This window comes from Haemaphysalis longicornis, unplaced genomic scaffold, assembly GCF_048455015.1.
Source record: "Haemaphysalis longicornis isolate Haplotype H1 unplaced genomic scaffold, Haemaphysalis longicornis Haplotype H1 scaffold_2, whole genome shotgun sequence".
NCBI lineage: Eukaryota > Metazoa > Arthropoda > Arachnida > Ixodida > Ixodidae > Haemaphysalis > Haemaphysalis longicornis.
In genome coordinates, this window is record NW_027526295.1 from 43,401,346 (window position 1) to 43,417,783 (window position 16,438).

The following is a 16,438-nucleotide window of genomic DNA, read 5'->3' on the forward strand; positions in this document are numbered from 1 at the left end:
CCGAGTTCCGTACAAAATAACCGGAATAGAATTTTCACACTTTCTGCAATGTTGAGGGAAGTGAGAGTCGCATTACAAACAAATCTGCAATCATAGTTCTTATTTCAATCTGTAAATTAAAACCAAAATTCGGGCAAACATCCCGAGAGTTTATTGCCACCGAAAGAAAGAAACTGCTGACAACAACGTTGCTTTGAACGAACTGGCAGCCATGATCGGCCTTTGCCTTGAAAAATCCGATGTAGCAGATCATCCCCGCAAGCTTTATAAGATTAGATTCTTCAAAACACCTGGAATGTTTTTTTTATTAAAATAGTTCTATGCTTCATTATCAAAACGCGAAAGGTCAAAATACGCTTCACTTCCTGTATTCCAGCTCACTATGTCCGTTCTATTGGCAAGCTATCGCCACTCCACTGCGCGCTTTTAATTCGGTGTGGTTCATACTTACAACCAACGGCACTAAAGTGTCAAGCAATCATCCACCACACTTAACACCTGGGCCTTAATTTACTCTTACATAGAAATTAACACCACAAAGCACAGCATTTTTCACAGACTAGGGGAACTGTTCTGGCGTGTTTACCTGGCACAAACGCCCGCAGCGCCCTGCACCGGAATTTCACTGCAGCAGAGATTTTAAGGCCCCTTTTTTGCACATAGGTTCTGGTGAGTGTAGGAAGGCAATATCGATTTCAAGGATTATATAGCCCGTAATCAAAAATTAAGTGCCATTTTACTAGACTGCGGGCGCACGGATTTCTCTTCCTGGCACCCATTTTTAGGGAAGTCAGTCTGGCATGATGAATAAGCACACGTCGTCAAATTCTCATTGAATATTCACCCCACTTTCTAGAATGTAGGCTCTTCAAGGCAAAGATAATTCGAAGTAATCCTATTCTTTTCTCTGCCTATCTTTATGTATAAGGCTAAAAAGAGTATGCCATTGCAAAAGCACACGCTAATATTGTTTCGGAGGTCCGCGCTGCTGAACGAAGACTACCGCGCTTTGAATGCACCAGTTCCTCTAATTGAGTGAAGAGTAGTGAACTGAAGTTACTTAGGTTACCTCTGCAGCATTTTCCACATGTGCTGATTGTAGAATCTCTTTGTAATCGCAGCTCCACCGTTATCGACAGCCCTCTACCCGCTGCGCCAGCAAGTATGTGTAATGTCCTTCAGCCAATCTTCGTTGGCTGGATCATCGTCCACATGTCTCGGGCCTAATAAGCGCGCACATTGCTTCATCCTCTTCAGTAGCTTTCCCTCGACGCAAAAGCAGACATCGATGGTCGCTTCTCTCCCCCTTGATGCTCGAGTCTTGTTCCGGGGAGTCCCCGGATCACACACTGATATAACCTCAATGCCACTTCACGGGCCACTCATCAACACGTTCTTTCAAGAATAGGTCATAACAAGGTTATAATTGAAACCTTTTAGATTGTACCTGAATGTTTCGGTAAATATAACCGGTTGTTAATTACCAGAGCAAATGTCTAAGCTTTCATCATTACAGCGGTTACTTAAACAAGGCGTCTGCAAAGGTTTTTTGTAATTTTTATTCGGGTGTCTGTTTCTGATGCTGTGGAGTTGGATAACCCGGCACTTATGGACCCTGTAATTTGTTCTGTTCTGTAAAGTATTCCATGTGACTATTTATATTTTACCCTGATTGGTGTCTGTGACGCCTGAACTGGAAGTTAAAGAAAAATTGACTTGCCGCTGGAGGCAAGCCTGGAAGCCCAGGCAAGCCCGAAATCCCAGGTAAACCTGGAGGACCTGGTTCTCCTTTTTGACCCTGAAATAGAAAGTGTTATTATTACTTCCAGCTTAACAGCTTAAATTTATTCGGCATAGTTTCAAATGTTCTGTGGCCGTGAATACATTTAAATTATTTTACAACACTCACGGTGTTCTGCCGTCAACCGAATCGTGTTAGCTCTCAAATTCACACGCCACTGCAGTATAAATTACAGCTGCTGCACGATTTGTAGTGCGTCAAAACTGTCCTGTTTGATTGTATGCCGAAGCTGTAATATTACATTGTTCAAAGGTATCACGAACCACTTCTCGGCCTTTTGGATAAGATCAAAGGTATGATGAGAGCTTAATAGTCCAGTGACCGTAATGAATATGGCTTTGATCAAAGTCAACGTACTGAAACTGCCCTGTTTTAGCAAGCAAATTGTAGTTTTTCGTATACCAACAGCGCACACTTGTTAGCTACATGTATTGCTCCAGAGCATTTGAATATAAACCATGGTACGCTACTTCCTAAACTATCACATTAAGAATTCCAGGCACTTTCTGGTACTCGTTGGCGCATACCTCTAAATAACCACGCAGCACGTCTTGGCCCTCTTATTTATTTATTTATTTATTTATTTATTTATTTATTTATTTATTTATTTATTTATTTATTTATTTATTTATTTATTTATTTATTTATTTATTTATTTATTTATTTATTTATTTATTTATTTATTTATTTATTTATTTATTTATTCGTAAACCTTACCCTTAGGGCCAAGGTGCATTACACAGTGGAGTGGCTGGTCAGAAATTAATTTCACAGTGTTACTGCAAGCCCTGATACAATATTACCGAGCTTTTAACATTAGCAAGCTTGACAGAGACAAAGTTACATTAGACAATACGCTACAACGAACACCTGCTTACTCAATGAGGCATGTACTACACAAGTTGGTGCAAGCAATGAAAAAACAAATCTGTACTCCATCACACTAAACACACCGAAAGTTGAGGAAAGATGAAATACAATTATAAACAGACCTTTACGGCGAAAGACTGCCCAAAACCCTGCTTAAGGCAGGGAAAGTAATCATATATTCATAAACACCTCTTCACTCAGTCTAGACAGTGCACGGGTTAAAGCCATGAGGTCCAAAATTTCGGCAACTTGCCGTGGCAGTTGATTCAAGTTAATTGGTATGCTTGAAACAAACAAATCATTAACACACTTTGTATGACAAGGTAGAACTCAAACTTTTACACAGTGATAAATTCACACCTATCTTAGCAACCTATCTTTAGGAATAAAATTGTGCTGATTTTTTTCCTCAAATATGCCCAAAACTGGATATTGGCCTTCGGTGCTGAAGTATAAGTAGTGCTAAAGTTGCTTTTATTTTAGTGATACTAGACATGCGATCATAATTTTAAACTTTGAAACGACATGGACGATGTTCGTTGGTGAGCAATGAAATACCAGGATGCCATACAGAAGCCGCGTATTTCAGTTTAGAATGTACCAAGGTTTTATATTGAATTAGTTTCATCAACTAGTCGAAGAAATAAAGTTACTGCGAACATATTGCCGCGAACCATGCATTGTGTTTATTTGTGTTTTCCTTTTACCACCCGGCTGCGCCGGTCTGTGTTATCTCAGTGCCAAGGGAAGCGCGTGTTCCATTCTTTCTTTCTGTGCCGCATGTGTTATCTGTTCTGATAGGGAGAGTATTAGGATCTAACGTGAACAGCCCGGAATAATTTTCTTCGATCTACAATGTTCTAGATGTGAATCGACGGTTCGAGAACCACGCGCGCCAAAAGATAAAAAGCCTGCAGAGCAGACGCCGGAGTATTCGACTCGCCGTAGCTCGCATGCGTACGTCACTTTGTTGACTGCTGCTTCGCCGCCTCTGTATACTTTGAGTTGTGCGGGGAGCACAAGTTCGCTCCAATAAACGTGTGTTCTTCGAAGACAACTACGTCGTCTTTGGCAACGTGACAATATCCAAGCATACGATTACCATCACTTGCAAAATAATGTACGTGAGGTTTCCGTGACAATTTTCCCGACACTATAAGGCCTAAATATATGTGCTTTTAACTTAAACATTGTTAAGTGGGTTTTCAAAAGGTGTAGTGCTTTGCTGAGAAATGCGCATGCTTCTACACGTGTTAACGTTTAGTTTTATCTTCCATAATTCCCACCAATGCGAAGTACTGTCAATATTTGATTGCAGAAGTTTGACCTCGGTATTTTTAGTTATTTCCCTCTAACAACGCAGTCATCGGCAAAAAAATGACAGAAGAGCTCATGTAATTGGAAAATCATCTATATAAAATAAAAGTAGCAGAGGCCCTAGGGCGGATCCTTGTGGAATACATCTGAATGAACCGAACAAAGATACGAGTCTTTTGTTAACACGTGCGAACTGATGTTTGGTAGTTGAGATTGAATAGAAACCGCGCAACTACATTATTATTTCAGTTTTGGTTAGAAAGTTTAATAAGCAGTAAATCATGCGGAGCCGAATCGAATTTTTCAGAAACACCCAGAAATGCGCAGTCTATTAAGCATTCAAGATTAAGAGCTGAGTGTTGTACATCATGAGTTAAACACAAAGCTGGGTCTCGCCAGGAAATGTCTTTCTTCAGCAATAAAAACCACACTTGACAGAGAGTGCTTGTGACAGACGTATGACACAGCTTCACCTTTTAACGTTTATATTGCTTTTATTGTACTTCTTGATCATAGCGCTAAATGTTTTATGTACGCCACGCCGATTATGCCGGTTTGTTTTTGTGCAAGCGTACACTACCCGAAATCATAAATAACGCAAGTTCCGCGTTACATAATTTGCTTCAATACAGCCTCCGCCTTCCGTGATAAAAAACTCCATGGAAACCAAGGCCATTTTTTTTAACTAAAAACAATGAAAACTTCACCTAACATAATTATTCGTTGTACCAGACATCAAATCGTGGCGTTCATCACATGCTTCAAGGTTATTCATATTCAACAAGCAAACATGCCGTGAGAGACCAATGTCAACGACTTAGCTAACAGGCTTTCTAATATGGTCCGCATACTGACCCTAGTCTTTTCACAGGTGCCAAAGTATCTGAATAAGCTTTTATACTTGCCTATTCCCACCTTGCGGTTTGTACTGGCATTTGGTTCGGGGTGTGACTACCTGTTCTGATACTTCAGTGCACATAAGTTACAAAGAAAATATTTTCTTATGATTCCAGACACTTTATACTACAGCCGCACACATCCCCTTTTTATTTTCTTTCACATCGTACCTTTCACGACACTTTAAAGCCTCAGAATTGACCTAAGCCGAGAAACCATAACCCACAAAACACGCTTATCCCTGGAAGTACCCTGTGTGCATATCAGTTAAGCATCTTAAATGCTTCGTTCTAAATTTAAACGCTATTTAACACGTTATTTTGTGATGTACTGCCATAATGGGCTCGCTGGTTTTACATTTCTTTTGCTACCTTATGTTCTGTTAGCTTACTCCGAGTGAGTTCTAAACATGATTACGCAAATTGTGTGGCAGATATTGCCCCAAAAGACGAATGACAAGGCGTCTGTCTGGCGCCTAGTACCAGCTCTACTCTACATCTACAACATCTAAGGGGTGTGTTCTCCATCAAGCCGATTCCCAACAAACACATGATGCTGAAATCATTTTTTTTTTGTGCGGTAGGTAACGGGGCGAGAACATCCTGCATTGGGACTTGGACAGCCACTTAGGAAACCCTCGGCCCAATCAGCGGGCGTAGACTATGTCTTGGCAGCCGCAACCAGACAAGGACGTTTTTGGCGATTTTAGTGTGCACACGTTTTTAGTACGCCTGTTCTTCATTTCAGGTAAACCATCTGAGAATATCGAAAACCTTGCAAACGTTTTTATTTGGGCGCCTGGAGTACACAGCGCCTTGATGGGTGCAGGGCCGTCTTTGCCCCAGTAGGTACGGCGCATCATTCCTCATCATAGATATCATCAAAAACAGTAATCTCCGAAGCTAGTCAATAAATCCAGTGCTTTAGAAATTCTGAATCTTTTATTTCGGCCACCAAGGCAAAGCAGCTCTGTTTCGGCTGCCTTAACACTTCTGTGACCGCAGAAAAATCGCTTGTTTCGAGTAGTCCAGAAAATATTCTTCCCTGTCACAGAAAATTATTGGCGCTAAAGTGTAAGGTAGGAAATCACAGAGGTAGGATAGCTCTTTTTAACAATAATTTCAAACAACAGATTTATTACGAGTGATGTCAAAAATTATAAACGCAAAAATTAACCCATAAGATGAAAACATCCATGCACAGGGTAAGAAAAAAATTGAAATATACACTTTGAATAAAAGGTTCTTTCAGAATAATACTGCAAATATAGGCTCTGTAAATACAAAAACTTATGCGTACATACAAAAATATAAGTACTAGTCGTGCCACCGTGCGAAGCAGTTTCTCGGCGGGGTGAAACCAAGGCTCCCTCTACCCTTTGTGCACACGGCTCCAAGGGGTCCCGCCTAAAGACACCTTCCCGAAATACTCTTCCCGTGGTGGGAATCGAACCTGGGCCCCTCGCGTTAGAAAACCGGCGTCTGTCGGATTCAGCGTCACGTAATTCCGGGCGCAAAGCATTTCCTTCGTGTTCGTAGCGCGGGCGTTCGCTCTGGACTCAGCCGCGAAGTGTAGCGCGTGCTAATGCGGTTTACTTTAGGAGAAATGTAAAAGCCTGCGGACGAAGCGGTCCGGGCCTGCCAGTCATAGAGAAGTTTCAGCGGCAAGTTCATAAATAAATGTGAGATGCAACAGCCTTGTCTTTGATGAAGGAAAAGGGGCCCCAACTCTTCTATTTCTCCAGCCTTGCGCCGCTGGTTCAGGCTGCGGCGGTTTTTTAGGGACGAAACCCCTTAGTGGCTCGGAGGGTCGGCATCTCTTGTTTTCCAACGCCTCCCGCTAGAACGTAACACGGACTAAAAGAACCCACCAGGACACTGGTTTCCCATCGCGTCGCGATATAACTTTTCACCTCGTTGACAAAAGGACTACTAAAAGAACACACAGGCACATTCGTTTTCTAACGCCTCATGCTATAACGCTTCGTCGCCCTAGCAGTCGACACCTTTCAGATAAGAGCTGTCACCTTTAGAACAGGCCGGATATCCTTACATCAGCGGGCGGCAGCGGTAAAATGGCCCGAGGAGAACGAGAAGATTAGCGGCGGATACCTGCTTATGTTCCGGGGCGGTTTGACGCCCTTTCGCAGTTTGTACAGAAGTCGGGAAATCGAACTCGTCTTCTGTGACTGTGCTGCTACCGTGATTCAGATATAACAGCACAAATTTATCAGAATTCGGCGAAATTCGTCGTTCCCGTGGAGCATCGGCGAGCGGCATCGACGCCATAACCGACACTACGCGCGCCCGACTGTGAATGAGCTTTAATCCCCTTCCCCCGGGCGGAGAAAAGAAACTCAAAAAAGAAACTCATAAAATTCTTCATATTTTATCAATTAGATGGCTTTAGCTGTCCCGAAGCGCTTGGGGAACGGCAAAATTTCAATTTGTATTCATCGATTGCATACTATAAATAAATTTTCAATTATTACATGGTTTGCCTATAAACTGTGCCTAAGCAGAATTTTCTGCTGGTAGTTCTGGACGGGTATACTGCAAATGGATGTAACTATCAGCGCAGAAAACCTAAATATACAAAACATCACTGTGCGCCTCCTTTGCCCCAAGGGCTTGTCTTGATCAATAATAAAAAAAAAATTACCGACCGCCTGCCCCAGCTGCCGTCTGTCTGGCTGACAAACAAACAGACAGACAGACCAACAGATCAACTTCACGCATGTGTAGATGGAATCGAAATGAAATAATGGACCAGTCCTTTTCTTAGAAGTGTTTCTTAAGTGTTTCTTAACTTGTTTTTGAATTTTCACGTCTAGTGATGTTTTTAGCTTTGAGAGTTTCCCAATGCCTTCATTGTAGTCAGACTCTTTTTTTATATTTCCTAAATCTCTTAACGACCTAATAACCATTTTAAAGGCCCCATTTTGTGTACGGCGAGGTATTGTTTTGAGAGTTAATTGAGCAAGAGAACTCAGCGAAACTTTTTATACTTCAAACATTGGGCCGCACTTAGGCTCAGTGTTTGCTAACTGAGCTTTGCGTTTGCCGAACATCTGCTGAACCTGGCAGAACAAGGCCTTAAACACAACACCAATACAAAGCACGGTTTCATACTGTTAATAATAAATATCTTAGCGAAAGTTCCCGAACACTGCAGAGCTCGCCGATCGTTAACATATTATGGCACGTCATTGCTGGACGTGTCCACATTGTCAATTATGACCTTGCAACCTTATTGGTATTCCAAACTATCATCTGCAATCTGTTTTTTTACCACTTCGTGTAATGAGCACTATGCACCTTACGCCACGGACAGCTGCATTTTAGAAAATTTTACTTGGAATAAAGGAGAACTAACCGGGAAACCGTCATGACCAGGCGGCCCTGGAATACCAGGAATACCTGGAAGGCCTGGCTCACCCTATAATGAAAAAAAAAACAATGAATAAGACAAAATATTCCAAACAACACGCAGAGCAATAGCGACGAACATTTATGCTTCACGCCTTGGCGTTCTTGATTTCGTTACCCCATCCACCTGCAGTGTATAGCTGATGAAGTGAAGCACTACCCTGTAAGTAAAAAACTCACAACACCGTCACTACTTGGAGTAATGCCATAAATGGCGCCATTGGTTTCCTTCAAACCAAATTGGCCCAACCATAACGATTCCCCAGGTGCCTTATAAAGGACCTAACTGGCAGTATTCACTGGACATCCACGATTTTCACTGGACCTCCACGTCAGCTGCATGATGACTCGAGAATAGATTTAAATGACATAAAGGAATGATTTTCTCGCAGCCTTATTTTAGCGGCATGACACAGTTTCATTCAGCCAACCTAGTATTTGGTTATTAACTGGAAGTTTCAATTCCTAAATTATCTCTAATCGGCGGCACAAAAAAAAAACACCTTGCGCCGTTAGCCGCCAACAACTGCAACAAGGTTACACGGATTTGCTATGTATTTTATGCTATGTCTGGCGTCGAGTTTTTTGTTCCGCCACCTAATGCTGAATATCGAGTGTTTGTTCATGCAGAGGTTTTATAGGCGAAGCGTAATGGCAATCATTGGTATTTCTCCCGCTGGTATTTCAAGAATACCTTTAATCGGCGTGAGCCAATCAATGCGCAACATGATCACAAGAACTTGAGATCTCCACACACTTATCTCGTAAAATGCGTATGCGTCAGTCTCAGACAGTATTCGTTTTGACATGGTAAGGTATTAGAACCACCTTACTATTCACCTGCCTTACGTTTCAACGTCCATTATGACAAAGTAATTGATGCTATGTACCTTTACGTAAAATGTTCCCTACGTGACAATAATTGCACCTGAATACGCATTACACCTTACGCGTGCTTCTTTTACAGCAGAATAAGAAGTAAAAGTTTCATAATACTGTTCTTTACGTACAGATGAAAATACGCTGACCACACAGGCAGCCGACGGTCGGAAGATAAGATTGTTAAAGAGACACTGGGCTTATAATCAATACAGACGCTTTGTTCAATTGAAAAATAAGCAAGGGAGTTAGGTTGCCACTTCGATTGCGTGTTTTGAAACGCACAATCTTCATGATAATTCTCAATTCTTTTGTTGTTACTAGGTTCCTTTTTACCTATGCAATATTGCCGCGAACCATGCATTCTGTCTGTATACTGGCATTTTCATTTTGCCATCCGGAGGCGCATGGCTGGGTTAACAGTGTTTTAAGCACAGTATTCTTTCCTTTCTTTCGAATGCCGGAAGGGCTATCTTATTTTGGTAGGGAGAGTGTTTGGCTTTGGCGTAGCTAGCCTAGAATAATCTTCTTTGATCACACGTCCTCGTGCTCAGCCACGCAACGCCTTAGCTACTGAGCCGCCTCGGCGGGTTAAGAATGCAAAGTTATTTATGTGTGGCAAGTAAGCAGAACATTTATGACTACTTCTATGGTCTGCCGCACGTTCTCTCCCAAGCTTAACGGCACTTATGCTCTCCTCTTGTTATTTTCAGTCAAAACAAGACTATCTTCTCCTTGGGAAACAGCAATTCCACATGGAGGACACTGCGCAAGCCAGTGTTGGGTTTTAGGAATTTGAAATTTTAAACAGCAAACACACCGAAATAGAACTCCCTTTCTGCCATTGCCGTCTTTTTAACCCCGCGGCATGTAAACACATGGCGGACAATTTTCATTGCAGGTTGGGCAATTGTGGCAACTTCCATATGCGGTTTTATTTTCCTATATCTATTCTTTTATTCTTAGGAAGCCCAAGCCGCAAAAACCAGATACAAAGGATACGGACTTCAGAAATTATTCTATTAAATAATTACATTAAGCACCTACGGCAAAATTTATTTCCAGCTCTGCCTATGATTTATTTTTTATTAATTATATTGCGTGAGCTAATGCAACAACCGTACAACCACTTTTGCGTACCGTTATAAAATTTTAACACAATTACTAGCTCATTGCAACACAACCAGGAGATGCGCAAATAGTAGATTTGCAGTATTAATATAGAATCACTTGCCTTTAGACCAGGTAGTCCAGGTGGTACACGTAAAAAAGAGTCCGCGCATTCGCCCTGCAGTTGCAACATCAGTGGACATGTAGACCTACAAAACTTAAAATCACTGCCGAATGCGCAACTTTCACCGTGGTACATCGCTTAATGCAGTTTTCACCACATTGGAGACACAGTATGGATCATCGGATACTTCGCTAGTTGCGCTGCAAAAGGATGCAAAGTAACGCCAAACAGATACTCATTTATGCTGTATTGTGGAGACAAAATACAGATACTCGTTTATGCCGTATTGTGGAGACGGTGTGGAGACGAAAGTGTTGGGGAGGAGGACTGTTAGTAGAGACACTTTCATGTTACGTCTCAACACACTGAGAAAATTTCGTTTTGACCGCTCGACTGACCAATTTTCTTCAAATTGCACACCCTCCTGAAACGTGCCGTATATGCAGAAATATGAGCATACGGAGATTTCATGCAGCCTGTTATACGCCACCAAAAATTGAGATTTTTTAGGAACACATAGTATTGAAATAGTGCTGAGTGTTTGAACAATATCCCGTCGTTTTTTCTTTTTTTTTCTGCATAAGACTTCTTGAAGCATCAAAACAGTTCGCCTCAGTTCCGTACTTAAACAGTATACAAAATGCTATGGGCCTTCGATTTGCCTTTAATTGAAGATGAAAACGCTAAAGCTGTGCTTTATGATCTTATTCTAACAAATAATCTGAATCACCAGTTTTCGAAAAGGATACTTCCTGTTATTACGCCTCCGTGCCCCTCAGTCCATATGTATCCGGTATTCCCATAATTATGCATATAGCGAACATTTGCCTAGCATGGAACAGCTTAGAATTTTGTCAGTGTATTCACGTAGTCAAATACTCTAATAAACTAAATTCTATTTTCTTAGTTTTTACAGCGCTTAAAACGAGTGTCCTGCCTAAAATATTACTGCCTTTACCCCTAACTTCGGATTCTTCGCCAATGATCTCCTGCAATAAACAATTGAATATCGACGCACAAAGATGTCTTCCGACGCACCAAAAAAAACTCACATTTCTCACATTTCTCACATTCTCACCTTCCGTGAGAAATGCGAGTCCTCTCTCATCTGTCGCTGTCTTTGGAACGCAGTATTCTAGCAAAGAAATATTGCAGCTGGCACATGGGTACTTTTCCAGCCGCATGCCCGCTCTTTCCCCAAACTCTTTTTTTATGCCTTGACATTGGCGCAAAAACATTTCCTTTTGTATTACCAATTCCAAACTTTTTTTTCGAGGTTTTATGAAGCATCATCAATGAGGCGTACGGAGTACATGCATGTGCTCCACATATCTTGTCAACGCCCAAGAGATGCGGAAGGTGCACACACTCCGGTTCGTCAGGTTGCCAAGGCGTAAACTTTAAAAGGCCAAAGCCTAGTTCGAAGCATACGCTAACTGAGCGGGAAAGTTCCACAAGCACTGGTTAAGGCCGCATGTTCAATGTGGGCGCAAAGTAGACTGGTTGAGCGTGGAACCTCATCTCGCCGAGCGAAAGCCGCTTTTCAGCCTTGTTTGCTTTTGCAAAGAAGAATGTTTTAATATTTATTTTTATAAACTGCTCCTAAACGTCCTCACATTACATATAATATATTTCAAGACAGCTGTAGTGTTATCTATTCACTTTCACCCCCTTATTTGTAAATCATATACCTTGTCAACTGTGTAGTAATAATCTTTTTATTGTGTATTTTATGTGAAGCAATTTCACTGAAATATTGGTCTGATTAGGCTTATTCAGTGTAGCTGTGCTATAGTGTCGCTGTCTGTTGCATGACTAAAATTTGCGGCTCGACCGTGAACGTGAACAAAGGATTACTTGCCTTTGGGCCAGGAAACCCAGGAATACCAGGCGGCCCAGGATATCCGGGATCCCCCTATAATGGCAAATGACAAAACATAGGCGCTTTTATTTTAAAAAGCTCGACACGAAGCAACAGATATTTCGATTCAATTGAGGGTTTAACGCGCCGACGCCCCACAGGTAATGAGGCTCGCCGTAGTAGAGGGCTCCGGAATAATTTTGCCCACCTGGGGATCTTTAAAGTGCGCCGAAATCTTGAACACACGGGCGTTTTTGCTGTTAGCCTCCATCTGAAAAGTGACCGCCACGTCCGAGAACCGAACCCGCGTCCTTGGGCGCAGCAGCACAACGCCTCAGTTACTGAGCCACCGTGGCGGGTAGCAACAAATATTTATACATGGATGGCTGAATATTAGCTTAATTTCGAAATACTTCATTGTTTGCCGTACTAGGTGTACCTAGCCCGTTCCACTCATCATCTGCACATGGGCGTGAAATATTATTGGTCTGCCGAAAATACTGTCCTAGTAAAGTGACAGTTGCATGCTTCGTGGCAGCAGTCAGGGGTCGAATTTCCCAAATGAGACACTGAAATTTTTTACTTAGCCAACCCACTTTCGTTGCGTCTGTGAGATTCTTAAACTTTGGCTATTCTTACACTTTATGGCCTTGCTTGTTGATTTTTTCATTGACAATCAACATTCTGCAAAGGTTTTTGATGTGACGGTTGAATAACTACTTAAAATATTGTCAAACCCTCCATACATCATTAAAGCACCTGTTTCTCCTGTCACTAAGCAAACTCCTCGCTTCGAAAAATAGGCCAAAATGTCTATCCAAGCAAACCACATGTCAGCGTGCATACGCAGTGACTACTCGTGGATACCCTTGCAATCCTCTTATCAAAAGAGTACACAGCGCCGGGTCATTGTAAACATTCCAGAAGCAGGCATTAGTTACGTGCTGGCGAACGTGGTCCTAACGAAGTACATTAGAAAGGTCACGTGATATTGCCCTTCAGGTTAGTAGAAAAATATTTGTGCTGTACAGATCTACCAGAACGTGTTGAAAGAAAACTTACGTCAGCCAAAACACTCATTAAAATTGCTGATAGGCCCAATTTATAGACACAGAAAAAGATCCCTGTACATAAAAACTACCTCCCGCAGAAGGACCCCTGGCCCTATTGGAAAGGAAAAAAAATTGAGTCTGGCGGGATATCACAAGCGAAAATGTTCTTTCGGGCATTAAACATTCCTTTTTTGCACCAAAGCCTGCTTCTCCGCTTCGAATGCGAAAGCATTATCACTTTCACTGGTGCACTATAGATCCGCAGACCTTCAAACACCCGCAACGCGAATTATCAAGGCCACGGTATCTGCGCAAACGTGTAAAATTGAAAGTCGTTTCACTAAGCTGTATGCGAATAGCAGCCCGCGTGGCGAACGCCACCTGATTATGCGGGGCCGCAGATGACGCTCTCCACTCACTGGCCTGGTTGCTGCCTCGCAAGAAGTGTTTCTTTCTGACCTAGATGGAGAGGTCTCGCATCCCGACAGAGCGACCTCGCTTACCAAAGCTTTCTGGCTGCTGACGACTGACGCTTCTGGCTTCAAATACAGGCATACTCATCTTCCGATGTCACGGGCGTATAATTCACAGGCATCATGGGTACACCCACGACGTAAACATTTATGGTGCGTAGCATATACACTTGCCCGTGAAACAGTAACGGGGATAGATTGAATTGGGGCAGCGCCAGTTACACGATACTGAATGTCTTGGTAAGAATACCTCGTTGTGCGCTGAATAAGGTCATGCCACTGATGACGATAAACACCAGTTGTACCCTATGTAAGTATATACCGGTCCATGGCAGTATAATCCCACTGCCAATACTGTTCCACACTAATGTTGTATTCGCGTTCATCTTGAAGCAATGCGAATGTGAAAAAGTTATAACGTCGAAAAGTTATGAAACCCTGCTAAAATACACAAAAGGTTCATGTAACGAAATGCCGCACGCTCTTCGGCTGACTTCGATAGAACAGCTATTCATCCTCACCATTGTACAGTATTTCCCAATGCCACAGCTGCAAGTAAAATGTGCCAAAACCCTTGCCCTCTCCTGCCTCCCTCTCCCTGCTACGACATTACCGATCATTTTCGACATGCGGGAAGGGTGGGAGGTAATACAGACGTGTTGTTATGTACGCTGTAAATCGGGTGGCTGAGGCCTCTGTTAGGCCACGTTCGGCTTGAGTCTCAGCCTCCCCTTGGTTTTTGCCAAGAAATGAAAAATCGAATCAAATCCAATCAAATCAAAATTAATTAAATCATTCAAGCTGTCTTCCACCAATGGTTTTCACGCAATGTGCCGTAATAGTTCAAGCAATACACGTTCCAACAAGTTAATCATGACGGGCAACATTGTCATAAAACACTCAACAAATTCGACCTTCCGGCTTGTTTCAAAATTGCGAAGGTGTTCCGGTCACAAGCACTCCCTGTTTTGTTACAGGGACGTTCTACTCCCAGCGAGACATTAAATATCATCGGGCATGCATAAACTCACTAATTCGGATTCATATTTTTTTTTAATATCTGGAATGCTTCCCAAAATACGTCTTTAGGCGAAACACGGATGATCTCCCCTTGCTACTTGACGGCATTATGTGGCACGATTTACTTTCTCATTACATTTTTCGATTTATTTAGCGTTCGGCAGTTTACCACAAATTGGTTGTACGTAAACCTTGTATGCTCAAACTCGGTCGCAAACCTGTTGCGTCACTACGATTTTTTAATCACTGGTCTGAGATAGTTTCAGCTAAATGTCATGATTTCAAGCCACAGCTTTCGTTCAGGTGCTCCGCAATTTTGGGTGTTAGGTTCTTTGTCTGTGTGTTTTTTAATAATCATGCATCGTCATGTGTTATCCTTTTACACAAGCTCTTTAGCAAATGACTGCGCAATCTACCAAAAAATATTTTCCAACTACGACCGAACATGTATATTACCAGATCTAAACGCTTTATTATCTTGGTGAAAAATGTGGTGCGTGGCACTAGGCACTAGCAAGTGTATATACATGCGCACCGAAGACTACTCATATGCTACCTTATCATTGCATTGTTATTAATTGCAGAGCACTTTATGCGCTCGCCTTGTCGTCGTAGCTCGCTAACGGTCGATGCGACAGCCGGAATCATGCAGCGCAGCGAGATAACAGTCCCAAGTAGAGCCTCGTGTACCGTCGTTAAGGGCTCACGCTGAGGCTTCGGGAACCACGCGGTTTAAATAGTCATAACGGTTCGAAACTCGGGACCAGCTGGCGCTTGTCATACATCTCGCCATTGTTTAACGCAAAGAAAACTGCAGGTACATTTCAGGCAAAATCTGTGTATACAACCCGCAGCCCCCGTGTTCATTTAGTTAGAAATGCTCGTTGGGTTGGTTTTCACGATAGTAAGAGAAAAAAGCGGCAGAGCAAGACAAAATGGCTCGTTCAAAATACCGCAGAAAGGCTCGAGCCGCGCATGAAAAAATGGCCCGTTCGAAATGCCGCAGAAAGGCTGCAGCCGCACATAAAAAAAAAAGACGCGGTCGAAATGATGCAGATAGGCTCCAGCCACGCAAGAAAAAAATTACACGTTCGAAATTACGCAAAGCAGCTCCAGCGTACGAAATTAAAGCAAGCACAAAAAGAACAGAACTCCCGCTGGCGCAGTTTCAGGGAGGGGGAGCGCGGGAACTGCGAAAGCGGGAAATTTGAAATGCATTGGGTGACAGCAGTGAGTGGATAACGGTGCTGCAGCCCATTATGGTGAATCACCGTTGAGCCCTTCCGACAGCTTTCACATTGAGTGGGACAGCTGTAATTTTTTTTTAATGGCTCAACAAAGAGCTGGCTTGACTACCTCCGACGGAATTTCTCAAGAGCACCTTTGTAACTAAAACTACTACCGAACAAAGCGTTGGCTCAATGAAAGCTGGAATATGCCACGGACTGACTGCAAATTACCTTAAAGGAAGTAAGCCACACCTTAGTGGTAAATATTACAGGAAGCGCTCGCGTGTTGTATTTCTTGCGGTTTCCTGTTTTTTTTTCGGGGGGGGGGGGGGGCGGCTTATCCGACACGTATGAACCAAGTAGCCGAAACTCAAACT

General features: G+C 42.6%; 1 protein-coding gene and 1 long non-coding RNA gene across 3 annotated transcripts in view; one reads left to right on the top strand and one right to left on the bottom strand.

Annotated features, from left to right (window-relative positions):
* Positions 1-16,438, top strand: part of LOC144168852 (uncharacterized) — a 223,233-nt gene that overhangs the window by 139,435 nt on the left and 67,360 nt on the right. The window lies entirely within an intron of this gene.
* Positions 1-16,438, bottom strand: part of LOC144168848 (uncharacterized) — a 57,141-nt gene that overhangs the window by 9,111 nt on the left and 31,592 nt on the right. For both annotated transcript variants that reach the window (XM_077697834.1, XM_077697835.1), the window contains exons 7-10: positions 12,288-12,341; positions 10,427-10,480; positions 8,261-8,323; positions 1,721-1,798 (exon numbers count right to left, since the gene is read on the bottom strand). In XM_077697834.1, the coding sequence (XP_077553960.1) occupies positions 1,721-1,798; positions 8,261-8,323; positions 10,427-10,480; positions 12,288-12,341 (249 nt within the window). The remainder of the gene's footprint in view (positions 1-1,720; positions 1,799-8,260; positions 8,324-10,426; positions 10,481-12,287; positions 12,342-16,438) is intronic.